Raw genomic sequence first — 13,701 nt, 5'->3', positions numbered from 1 at the left:
ACACAGTGCCAAACCAACATCAGCAAGTCTACCAAGAAATCCTGAAAACCAGTGCAGAAAACAAGAGAACTCCTCAAATGCATTCCCAACATGCAACACCTGCAGAGCAAGCCATTATGGTCCACCACACCATTCATTTCAAAGTGGTTCAATATACTGCCTAATGAAATCTAACTTGTAGCCATCTAACGTTGATATGACCAACGCATGCTGAATTCCATCAAGTCTCTAAGAGTGAAAAAAAGTTGCACATGCAGAAAAAACAGCTCCTCTGTTAACTGCTGCTTCTAATGCCAGCAAGCTCTTCAAATACCGAAATGAGAAGTGCATGATCAGTCCCACAGCCAGTCTGACTGTCAGCGGCCTATCAACGTGATCTTAATTTTGCCTGGTATAACTGAGTCAACCATAAACCAAATTTATTAACCTTGTTCCACTGCTCAGTCTAGATGAGAGCAGAATCACACGAAAACATACTCTCAAAGCTATTTGAATGCATGCTGACTAATAGGTTTTCAAGTTACAATATTTTTGATGCAATCACACAAAAACATACTCTCAAAGCTATTTGAATGCATGCTGAGTAACAGGTTTTCAAGTTACAATATTTTTGATGCTTTGTTCTGCTAATGGTTTATAAACTAATCTGCTAATCTAGTCTAATTACTGTAATAATCTAATGTTGATTGCAAAAAAAGACCTGGGTCCAAGAGGACAAACAGTAAAATCTCAAACTAGACGCAAGCACAAATTTTTCCTAATTTGCAGGTTAGAACTGTGGCATCACTGTCCTAGATGAATTTTTTCAATCCAATGATGATTTCTCCCTCAGGCTCCTAGAACACACTGACAAATACACAGCTGGGTACATACTAAAAAGACAAGTCTTTTCAACATTATTGCAAGCTACAAAGCGGAGACCTTAGCTATGAAGAAGATGCTCAATGTCCCAAGAGAAAAAAAAATACTGTTTTCCTCTTATGAGGAAAAATAATCATCTGGTTTTAGGCAAGAAACCTTTCTTCTCATAGTCAAGGTAGAATCTGGAAAGTGAAGGGTCTTAAGTCAAGTAGGAAGACGAGTCCTTGTGGAACACAGCTACACGGCTCCATTTTTTATATTGTTATTCCTTGTACAGCTGTATATGTAAGGTTGGTATTTTAAAAGCAACCTCAGGTAAATAACTTGCTTAAAATAACAAGCATGATGAAAACTTTTAGCTTCCAATAAAATCATTCCTCACATATATTAGGCCTACTAGTGTTATTTCTGTAACAGCTATTAGTCATTGCCCAACTTTCAATAAACTATTTATGAACTTAATCTCAATATAAATTTTGTCTAGCATCTGTACCAAGAACAGCAGTGCACCTATCCGCTTACCCAGCATTAAATTTGCGTGTGCTTAAGCTTGCAAGTGGCGTATTTAAGCTTTAACTCAAAACTGGAATGTGTACACAAAGATTTTATGTAAAAGAAATCTGAAAATGTATTTTTACAAATATATACATACAATGTTTAGATGTTAAATTCATCAGCCTACCTCACAGAGAATTTAAATTAAGACAGAAAGTTACCCAAAGTCCCTCTGTAAGGATGTTTCTTTCACAAGGTAAAACTGATATTTGGTAAATTAAAATACTTGCTCTGAATTTTTATCCTGCATCGGCTGGGTTAGTTTTCTCCAGGGATTGTATGCAGAGTCTATACTGTAGAGGCGCATGTGCATGGCCAACACATGGAACAGCTGATCTGAAAGATGAAGAAGATAGGTTGCTGATTATTATGTACAATTATACGAAGTATTTTACATTAAGTTGCCATCATTTATTTTACAAGATTCTGTAAAGTCTGTAATCTCATTCCAAATAAGCTGGTATCCTAACATGCATCTTTTTTTTTTTTTAAAGGTTTTGAAGAGAAGTAAGATTTCAATAGAAGGCAGTGAACATATGCGTGTATACAAAAAAAACATTTTTTTTCCTCTCCTGAAATTCTGAAACAGAGAAAGGCTGTTTAGAAAGCTTTGACCAGATCTCAGTTATTTTAGTGCTTGTAAAACACCAGCTCCATATACTTAATTATAGTCTTCGTAAAAATCCTGTTTCATGTGCTCTTATGATGCTAAGGTTCCATGCTCCCTTCACTTCCCTCTCCAATTTATGCTAGAAGCCGTTATTTCCTAAACATCTCTTCTAAACGGGGACTGATATACTTTTAACACACAGCTCGCTCTCACAGTTAAGTTCTGTGCAAAACATACTTGAAATTACCCTGGAGTTGCTAAAAGCTCTGGCCTATAGCAAGACCACTTCAGCTTTTCATCCTTAAACGGTTATTATTCCTTCTGCCTTCATAAGGTTATTTTGTAGGTAACTTTTAGAAGACAAAAACCCGCAAACTTCTGACCACACCACAACGACACTAAAGTAACAACGGTCTTTATAACTGCAAGATTGTATACAGCCTGCAGGCAAAGTTTGCTGATATTCATCAATTCAAAACCTCCTGTACATCCACTGTGTCAAAAATATAATTCACAAAACACTTCTAGAACCTTTTGAACAAAGGATGCTTCGTTTATTATTATTCAAGCACATTACTGCAGTATCATACAGTAAAATGCAGTTTTCATTTCTCTATGAATCACATGATCAACACAAATAAAGGTAACATCGAATCCTTTCTCCGCTTAAGCGACCTAAGGCAGCAGGCACCGTCTATGTTGACAGCATTTTCACAGAGGTATGTACAATAAGAATCTCAGACTTCACTTCTTTTTCTGTGTTTATAACAGTTACAGTTTGCAGAAAAAGCATCTTTTTTAATCTTCACAGGTTTATATTAAAATCATATTTTAAAACACTATTGCCACAGTTTTGCTCACATTTTTCTTCCCATCACACTATATCTTGCTATTTGCTGCTGTGTTTGCTTCCCCTGTTCAATTTTCTGGGATCCTGCTTCCTTCCTCCCTTTCATTTTAACATCTTCCCTTAGTATCTTGCCATCTTCTTTCCCCCAACGCTCTTTTATTATTTCAATTGATCCCTTTGCCTCCTACTCTCTTAATCTCTCTCCCTTCTCTCTGAAACCCACTTGCTCAACCTACACACTCACTCACAGGTCCTCTTTTTTAAGGAGAAATAGCAGCTATTAATTTATTTTCCATAAATAGACAATTACTCAGTGGTACGCAATGGCCAAAAAAGTCGCATGATGAAGTCAGATGACTGCCAGAGCCTGAGGGCTGTAATTAGCTCCTGGGGTTTGTAAAATAATTGGAGATGTACATGGCATTGCAATTGATTGCTGTCACCTGCTTTCTGAATAAAAACAGTCAATGAGGACAAAATAAATCATCTTTTCTCCTGGTAAGAGATTCTAGCAAAACGTGGCTTTGGTGACAAACTTCAAAACCGTGAAAATACTCTGATATTTCATCAAAATAATAAAAAAATCCCTCCAGTATGGTTTTATTTGTAATGAAACCCATGAAAGTATCAGTTCCTTCCCTCTTGCCTCTCCGCTACTAAGAGGAATGTAATTTTTTTCTGAACTGCTCCTTGCCTCAAACAGAAATGGGCAACTATGCGCGCAAAAAAAAAAAAAAGCTTAGCATAATTAATTAACCCTCTGTTCCTTTACTAGCTATTTTCCTGAGCTTTTACTGATATGAAATTAAGCAGGCAAGCACCAAATTCTAGCACTGGAGAATTTATTTGTAATCTCCAAGTGCGTAACATTTATGGAATCGAGATACATTTTAACATCGACTGAATCTGAACAAAAAATTCAGTTAAGCAGTCTTGTAAGAAAATATTTTTTTTGTGCTTAAGGCAGCTATCGCTCCTTTGCAAGAAAACGTGTCTAGCACGTAAATGTAAAGCTTGGAAGTAGGTAATCAGGTATGGTTACAATGACCTTTTATGAAATAGTTTTTATGAAGGGGCTTAAAAATATTACGATACTCTCTAAGCCAGTGCAGCACAGCCATGCTTGTTTCCAGACCCGGTGTAACCAAGGAATAACATTGCCCCCTAATGGGAACACTGCAACCGAAACGGCCTGACGGCTCCCACCTTCCAAATTTGTAAAACTGAGTTCTGATTCGTCTATAGCTTCTCTATTCATATTTCTGATAAGATTTCTAACAATTAGCAAAAACTAAAGGCTGGCCAGAGGAAGATACAAAGGTTTACTTCTTGACAAACATTTTTCTGTTTTACACCACAGTGACTCCAACCACTTTACCTCACATCTACTATGACTATGGAATATTGGAGAAAGCCAAGGAGAACACCAGAGCACTGAAAATCTAGAACTAGCAACTTCTTGAAATACCAAGTGCTTGGTATTTCACCACATTCTTATGCTTGAGGGACTGGCAGAAATCTGCCTTGGGCCAAATGAATACCAGAGTTTTTACCCCTCTGTATTCCTGTGAATGCATCACTCTGAAACGTAAACATAAAAATACAGCGTATCTTCCCATTTTCTTATACCGTACTTAGAACCTTTAAAATGCACCTTTTTTTAAGACAAGTAGCAGCAAAACATTAACATGACAACGGCGCACAAACGACAACCTTGCCTAGTCTTGCGAAGAAGGGAAAGGAAGGCCATAACCCACCAGGCATCCCAAACCCCTCCACCGCTCACAGGGCATCTTATGGCCAACTGTCTCCATGTCAGCCCACCTTTGCAAATGGGAAAGACAGGATCCGGGTGTAGCTCAGAGCCTCCAAAATAACATTCTTAACAAAATTTGGTAGAAGAATATTAATTTTAGAGAGCACAGCAGCAACAAAATTAGAGATTGATAATTACACATGAAATCACAATGAAACTAGAATTACAATTTTACCGATAACAAATCATGAGGAGTAAACAGTGAAAAGAATTTGAATATGGTCCTCCTCTCCTAATAACTTCGTAATATTTGAGACAGGCTGCATCCAGTTAAACTGAATAAATATAAAAATCACAAAATTTGCACAACATAACTTATTGCTGCAAGTCATCAGGGGCTTGGCAGGATTCTGAGATTTAGACATTTAAGTGGGTGAGATTATTACTGGCTTTAAAACATGTTCATATGACTCAAATATTACCTACATTGAAGCAGCGCATCTCAATTCTCCCAACTTATTAGAAGGCCTTTGTTTTCACCGAATACATGTAAAGCTTCTATAAAACAGTTAATAGAATCACCAAGATTAGCAGTTAGACATTAGCTTTAACTCGATTCATATTAGTCTTCCTAATTCTATTTCTAAAAATTACAAAAATAAATCTATTGTTCCGTACACTGCTGCTCTTGGTACATTCTTGTCAACTCTTCTTATACTAGCTCGATTTCTCAGGGTTAACCTGTTATGAGAGAGGAGCAGTAAAGTCAGTTGGAATTAGTACTTTCAAAAGAGCATCTCAAAGGATCAGACCCTGTCTTTGCACTGGGACCAAAGCTATTAGAGGAACTGTTCTAAGCTGCTCCTCTCATAAAAAACAAAGATAATGGGTATTTTGTCTACATATCCATGCTGCCTGCACTAGCACCTTACCAGACTAGAGACATTACGCCCTTCTCCCAAAGTTTGCTGGGACTATCAAGAAGAACATAGATTATAAAACACTTGATACAACCAGATGGGACTTGACTGTTAATAAGGAGATTGAGGATTTTTTTTTCGTCTTGTAGAGGCTTATATAGTCCACTTAGCAACAGCAGCTGCAAAGACCGGCTGACAGCATCTTCCCACTCATCACTGATCCTGTAGATTGGAATCAGTGAAGAAAAAAAAAAAGTGAAGGTCAGGAAAAGCCTATTAAGGCATTAAGACATGAATAGTCTTTACAAAATCTTAAGCCTTAATTGCTGATGAAGCAGCTAATTATCTTCAACACAAAACTTGCTGCTGTAGGAAATCAACTTTAGCAACAGAATTCTAACTATATCTATCTTTGCCTCTCCCAAGCTAAATATGAATGGCACACCCAGCTTTTTAGGAAATAGGATCATCTGTTGTTGAGAAAAACTGCTTTTTCAAAGTTAGCATGAATGGATGGGCACCAAAGATCTGCAGATTGCCAGTTCCTAACTAAAAAACAAAACAAAACCCCATAAAAAACAAACCAAAAAGCCCAAACCAAATCAACCAACCACAGAAATCCACTGTACCAAGGCAAAAAGCATTTCTGAAAACTACTTGTATTCTTTTTATTTCCAGTGGCTGCAGAGAGCTGGGTAGCAATCTTTGCAACCATAGTCACATTATTAGATTACAGGAAGGAGAGTTGCAACTGAGTAACTCATAAAGGAATTAGGTTTTTCTTCCTACAGGAATGAACCATACTTAGTGGTTCCAAGTATCACTGGCCACATTGATAAAATGGAGACAGCCTTTACTATCAACATGGTTGAAAAATTTGATACAGAGGAGTATGAAGAGCTTAGAAAATTCTTCATGTCAAGATGACTTTCTGTGCTCACAAGAACACTAAAAGCACTGATTAAATTGATACTAACATCATAATCAAGGCAGATGACACTGCTGAGCCATCTACAGGTGCAAAACACAGGCTTCAAATGAAAAAGAAGAGAAAACAAACAAACAAAAAAACCCAATGGAACAATACGGTTTCTCAATGGTTAGAACCATCATAGAAGTTATGAAGGTGCTGCACATTTTATTTAGGGCAAGCTTACACAAGTCTTAAATACTTTTTTTATGTCCACTTGTAAATTAATGTCCTTTCCAATTAATGCAGTTGATGCTGAAACGCCAAACTCTGCTATCTGTGGGAAGTGTAAGGATAAGAAGCTCCAGTACAGGGAAACTGAAGCCAGAGGACAAGGTGATAGTATATTTAATGCTTCTCCAAAAAACTCTAATCCTATCCTTATTACAAAGGGAAAAAGGAAAAAAGAAAAGAAAGCAGCCAGAAAAAGACAGAAGAACTATTTAAAAGATAAAAGGAAGAAAGGACTAAATTATTAATTCATTTACAGGCTTTTAAATTTTGTGGAATTGTTCACCCACACTATTGCAAGATTACCAGAGTAACAATGACAGAGAAAAAACATGAATATACAAGTTAGACACATACAAAAGTCATACAGAGAAGTCCTAATTATTCAGCCTTAATATTGTGTTCTGAAGCTGTTCTATAAATAAAAAACAATGAAAACAAAAAGCAAAACATCAGACCTCTTAAACTTTATAAAACAGAGAAATAAGACCTGTACAATTGTTATATATCAAAATTATCTCCTAAACCCACGAGAATTTTCAAGGCCATAGGCTCTGAGCAACATGATCTAGTTGAAGACGTCCCTGCTTACTGCAGGGGGGCTTGGACTAGATGACCTTAAAAGGTCCCTTCCAACCCAAAGATTGTATGATAGACTCTAAAGCTGTAACGTGGTCCTTAAAATAGGACTTGATTTTTAAGTAATAAGTAAATAGGACTCTATTTGCATTTTTTGGTTGCATACTGTTTAGTAACACACATACAAAACTTTAAATCTCGAAAAGGCAATTTCACAGCCAAATTTTCTTTATCATTCTTCTCACACAGACTCAATCACTGACACTAACAGCTACATTAATCATTCTTAACTTTACTTCCCAAGAGCAGCTGCCCTCATGGTGCAATCTACTAAAACAGCTCTTGACCTATTTGTTCCCACCACCTTCCCTGATGTTTGCTGCTGTAACAGCTCACCTGGGACAACATATTCTGTCTTCTACAATATCTAATTGCCAAACTTTACAGTTTTTACAAGACTAATGCAGAGTGGTATGCTTAATCACAAGAGGGACACCTCATTACCTCACACATAAGAAAAACAAAAACAGGTTGTATTTTAGATTACTTCTGCTGGACCTGAATGATATGAATGACATTAAAAAACCAAAAGCAGTTTCAGTACTGTGCAAGCAAGACTTTAACAAAACAGTATTCAAGTTCTAGACGGGGTCTGGATTTTTAAAATCATTCTTTCTTCACTGCATAGGACAATGATGAAGTCAAAGGTACATTTTAAGTGAAACTTTAAAACCAGGATTACCTTTTAGAAAAATAAATGAGTATGGAAAGATAATAAAATCTATTACAGAACATGTATCGAAAGAACTGCAATTTTTTAATCCCTAGATGCACCAGTATGGAAAGGGCAATGAAGGAAACTCATATAATTATATAACAGTTTAGTGAAAATAAACTCTGCTATATATGGAAAACTAATTTTGCTCCCACTAGTCATATTTAGCCTAATGTCCAACAGTAACTCTAATAGTACTAAATGGAAGTACTGCACAGGTCTGTTCTAGGAGAACCCCATTACCTTACATTAAAAATTAGAGTATTATAATGTAAGATTAAATGTGACTAGTTTGATACACAGCAGTTTTACAAAATAAATATAAATACACAACATAAACAGCATGTGACTATTTTAACAACGAACAGCTTTAAAAGGCCTTCTTCAAGTTTTCTGAAGTGCAAGATAGATACTAAAAACACGAACATGACTGATTTACATCTAAATAAGAAAATTCACCATTCTACCCAGAATTGTGGAAAAAAGCAGCTGCATTGCATTTAAATGCTGTCCCTACCCCTTCGTCAGAAATATGCACTAGAATCCTTAAAGTAATGCAACAGCTAAAGGAAAAAGCACTACTTCCATGTACAACACACTCAATAAGCAAAATTACACAACGGTTTAAGAAAGGAACAAAAAATTATTATAGTAAACAAGCAAAATGCAATGTATTGTAAGTAGAAGCAAGCAAACAGAAAAAGTAACCAAGAAATGTTATCACATTTTAAAAAAAAAAATCCATCAACAAGTTTTTCAATTCTAGGAAATACCAATTTCAGATTAAGCCCTTGTGTGCAAGTATATGAAAACAGCTGAATTGCATTATGGAGAAAAACTTCTTCTCTCTAAATATATACACAATTCTGAAGACAAAGATTTAAAGTAAAGTTTTCCTTACTGGGCTATTTTATTACTTAGATAGACAACTAATGCACAGTTTAACAGCAGATTCGCTGCTACCAAAAAGTGATGTATTTCATACACATTTTAAATTTTGTGAACTAACACGTTTCTAAAAGCAATAGTTGATGTAATCTTACTTAAAGCTTCTTGTTAAGAAGACATTTCCAGACTTCTCAAGTGTGAGAAGTATCTTCAACTTTCTAGAAGTTTAGTTTATTCCAGTAATCTATTTTGATGAACAGACAACATTGGTTCACTGAGTTAATGGCAATACAGTAAAAGTGCTGGAAAAACAGGTAAGTATGATACATGAATTTGAACATCTTGTTTTGTTGAAGTAAAAATCTCAAACAATAAGACAATTCTCCAGTGGAGATACATTCTCTAAGTATCATTCCCAATTTTGTAATTCTCCAAAAAGAAATTTCTCCAATGATTACAGTATTCTCCATGCATTTCAAGATTTGAGGAATATATATTAAAAATTCTGACTCATCTTTTAACTGCCTGTCAGCAAAAGGTATGCTCCCTTTTAAAATCAGGTCCTAACTACAGAATCACAGAATCACAGAATCATTAAGGTTGGAAAAGACCTTCAAGATCATCAAGTCCAACCGTTAACCTAACACCACCATACACCCTAAACCATGTCCTGAAGTGCCACATCCACACGGTTTTTGAACACTTCCAGTGACGGTGACTTCACCACCTCCCCGGGCAGCCTGTTCCAACGCTTGACCACTCTCTCTGTAAAGAAATTTTTCCTAATATCTAATCTAAACTTCTCCTGGTGCAACTTGAGGCCATTTCCTCTCGTCCTTATCACTAGTTACTTGGGAGAAGAGATCAAAGAGTACATAAGCGCCTTTCTTTATGCAAGATGAGGTTGAAGGGGTGGTGTAGTAAGTTTAAGAAAAAAATTAAATAATGTATTGTACAAACCACTTAGCGTCAGCTACCAGACCTCATCTTGGTGGAATTTTTTTCATAGAATCATAGAATACCAGGTTGGAAGGGATCTCAAGGATCATCTGGTCCAACCTTTCCTGGAAAAACATGGTCTAGACAAGATGGCCCAGCACCCTGTCCAGTTGAATCGTGGAAGTGTCCAATGTTGTTTCTTTATTTCTTTATTTTTCTTCTTAAAAAAACTCCAAACAAACAAAAACAACTTTGAGGTAGTTACTCCCTTGATGTCAACTGATATAATTCAAATATAAACAATGCAGCTACAGAGATGTACACTGAGGAAGCTGCCCAGAACTCTGGTGGTTCAACCATTCTCTGCAAAGTCATAATCTTCCAGCATTTACTGACACTAGTTGGTGAAAAAGCACCATGAGAAAAAAAAGTGATCTTTCAGATATATATGTTAAGCTTTTAAATAGGTACACGCCACACAAATTTGATACTGATACGATGTCAAACATTTCACAGTGTTTTAAGATGTAATGAATGTATTTCATTTCACTTTTATCTTTAAAAGAAAAATATCATATAGAGAAGCTGAAATCTCCTGATTTTGAAAAACGATAAAATAAAAATATGACCTTAGAGTACAGGTCACTTCCCCACACACTTTCTTCTAAACTTTAAAATGTCAAGACTTAGAAAGATCTTGTTTGACTAGTAAAGCCACGTGAAGACAGGGGTACACTTGCATTATGTGTAATGCCATTACAATTTTTTTCACTTTAGATATTTCAAAAGCCTTTCAATTGTAGAGCTGAAACTCTGCCCTAAGCTGCCCATCATGGTCTTCCAAATAACATGCCTGTGAAATAGGTAACGCATCCAGTGATTTGCTAAAATTCAGAGAGAAAGTGTCGATCTTACTAGGTGAACATACAATTAAAAATATATCGTAATCCAAGTACAAACTATGCGTAGAGCCTTGACTTCAATAAACGCTTCACATTTGCAAACGGTTCTTTCAACACATGCATTTTTCAGGTACTTTGCTCTGCTGGCAGAGGGAGGTAATGATGGTGGAGGGAGACAACGTGCAGTAGGGTTTAAAAGAACTTTTCACAAATCACAACACATGAATGAAATCAACTGAACTACATTTCCTGGCAGTAACAGAAGGCTCTTATCCTAGAGAGGATGTGGACAGCATAGCCTGTGATGGGATTTCTTTGGCAGCTCATCACCGCAAATGATGAGGAAAACACCACCCACAAATCATGTACCAAAAGGCAGACGTAGACCCAAGCTTTCTGACATTTTTACTACTCAATCTGCTGCTACGGCTGCATGAGCTTGATTTAAACAAGCATTAGTATAAGTAGTATTCTGATACACCTTCCAATTTTTTCTGACAGAAGAAAATGTCCATTCCTAACAGTTCATGTTCCAGTAAAAGATTAAAAGATTTTTTTAGGAGAAAAAGCACTTCTGTCAACCAGAAGTCCTTTATTTGCCAAATATTAAAAGTTTCAGAACAATGACAATTTGAGAGTTTCTACCAAAGAAAATTTGAAATATTCTCCTGTCAGAGAAAGAGCTAGGGCAATTAAAGACATGGGATATGGTTGCTGCAGATTTCTAAGTATCAGACGTACTCACGAGCTACATTAGCAATCAAAGAAACAAGTTTCTTTACTATTAGTAGCAACAGCCAGGGTGAAACAAAGCTTTCCTGCTTTACCCTTAAAATACTTCTCGTTTTACTCATAAAATTGGGAAATTATTAAAAAAATATGACATGGATACTATGACAATTGATTTCTAAATAGATTATACTCACAACACATGATTAGCTCTAATGAATAACTTGTACAAATTAGATTTCAGATTTCTCAAATTGCAACAAAAACCAAAGACTCATTATAGCAGAAAAAAGGGTTCTTGGGAGAAAAAAAGTTGACATAATTTAGAAAATGTTAGAAAGAACTAGTCATCTTTATTAAATATTATAATAATTTATATTGCACTTCATAACATAAAACTTACTTAAACATGATCTTTTCCCAGCTGTGCTTGCACCTCCCGAACATAAATTGCCTCCTCTATGGACCAGCTCAAGTTCCAAGTTTGTTCTGCAAGAAAAACATAACAGTGTTTGAATGGAACAGCACTATTCAAGCTTCTACAGACGCAAAAGAGTCACCACAAACTCCCAGCATACACTAAATAAAAGAATGCTGTGAACTACTCTTTAATGTGAGATACTGCCAAAATATGACTCAGAACAAAACAAAGTTGATCAAGATACTGCCATATGTGATTTTAAGTGGTTTGATTAGCAAGTACTATATAAAGAGAGCTGCTACAATTGTGATTGAAGAATTAAAAAATGTTAATTCCGAGGCTTTTTTCTGTATGCACACACAACTCTTTGATAATAAGGGAATTTATGAGCAAATCTGAAAAGACAATATATAGATTGGCTAAATTTCAATCAATCAGATATGTCTAAAAACTGTTCTCATTATTGGCAGGGCTTTTGTTTTGCTTTAAACAAACAGATGGTACAATGGATATGCCATCAAGTAACTAAGTATGAAAACAGTATAAGTTATAATGGAAGCACTGACCTTTATAAACAAGTTAGTCAATAACAACCTTGGAAGTTAATTCTGAATGAAACACTGGTATTCACTGCAGCTCATTAGTATGAAACAGAAGTTGTCACTAAATCTCTGCACGTCGCATTGATGCTTGCTTTCTTAGTATTATTGTAATCTGATACTTAGGCACCAATTATGAGGCCAAATTCGATAGCTTTGTTTAATTTTGGAATTGGGTGTTTCAGTACTGCATTATCTTTTACCCCCAAGACTTGGAGCAAACAATTTATATTATGTTCTCTGAGAGTCTGTTTGAATAAGTCAACATATCTTTCTTTAATTAAAATAAAAGGAATATAATTCTATTATTCCAAAATATTATTTTACTAATTTAATCCAAAGAGCAAAGCTCAGTCTAAACATATTTTGTCCTTAACTAAAAATCAAACAATTTTAGGTTCAATATAATGTGACAATACATACTAAAATCTATTCTAGAATTTTAGGCACATAATTTATCTAAGCTAAGAACACCCCCCCCACACACATATATTTAAGCAGAAACTACAGGATGACTATTTTATTAAAAACAAATTATTTTTTAAGAATTTCAGCTCCATCAGCTTGAAAGAATAATACGTTTTTGATATGCTGTGTTTGTTCAGATACTTTCATATGTTTTTAAAATAGTAACATTTCAGAATATTACTATCCCTAAGTTTGCAGCTTATGCCACCCATTTCTGAAGGAATGCTTTAATCCTCTCTACTCAGAAAAGGCAATTTAACATTGATAATGTGCCTGCTCAGAGCTCCATCTGGTTGCTGCTGATAAGGGCATCTGTGTGACAGGGGAATTTTCCACTCCTCAGGCGATTTGCAGTGCTCACTGAACTTCTAAAAATCTACCAGCAAGGAAGCAGGGACAGGGATTTCATATTAGTGGACAAAACAGCAACTGTAGATCAGTATGTGCTAGTTCATTACGGGGATATAAAGGAAACCAGTACGTTTTATTTCTACAAACCTTCTGATAACTAATTTGTAGAACAAAATTAATGGCAGCCTTCCATTAAAACCAAGAAAATTAAGACTTAAATCAAAAACACTACCTGAATGTCTAAGAAGAACTTTCTAGATCCAGAATTTTAAATTTCCCTTTCACCAAGATAAATAC

General features: G+C 35.7%; 1 protein-coding gene across 1 annotated transcript in view; it reads right to left on the bottom strand.

Annotated features, from left to right (window-relative positions):
* UBR3 (ubiquitin protein ligase E3 component n-recognin 3) overlaps positions 1–13,701 on the bottom strand; it is a gene marked incomplete at its 3' end in the record, with an annotated part of 116,372 nt that overhangs the window by 23,004 nt on the left and 79,667 nt on the right. Inside the window, 2 exon segments of the mRNA XM_082001334.1 lie at positions 1,643–1,752; positions 11,969–12,054. Coding sequence (XP_081857460.1) covers positions 1,643–1,752; positions 11,969–12,054 — 196 coding nt within the window.

This window comes from Phaethon aethereus (genome assembly GCF_964289735.1).
Source record: "Phaethon aethereus genome assembly, chromosome: 6".
Classification (NCBI taxonomy): domain Eukaryota; kingdom Metazoa; phylum Chordata; class Aves; order Phaethontiformes; family Phaethontidae; genus Phaethon; species Phaethon aethereus.
Note: the sequence above shows the minus strand (reverse complement) of the source record. Positions and strands in the feature narration are given on the sequence as shown.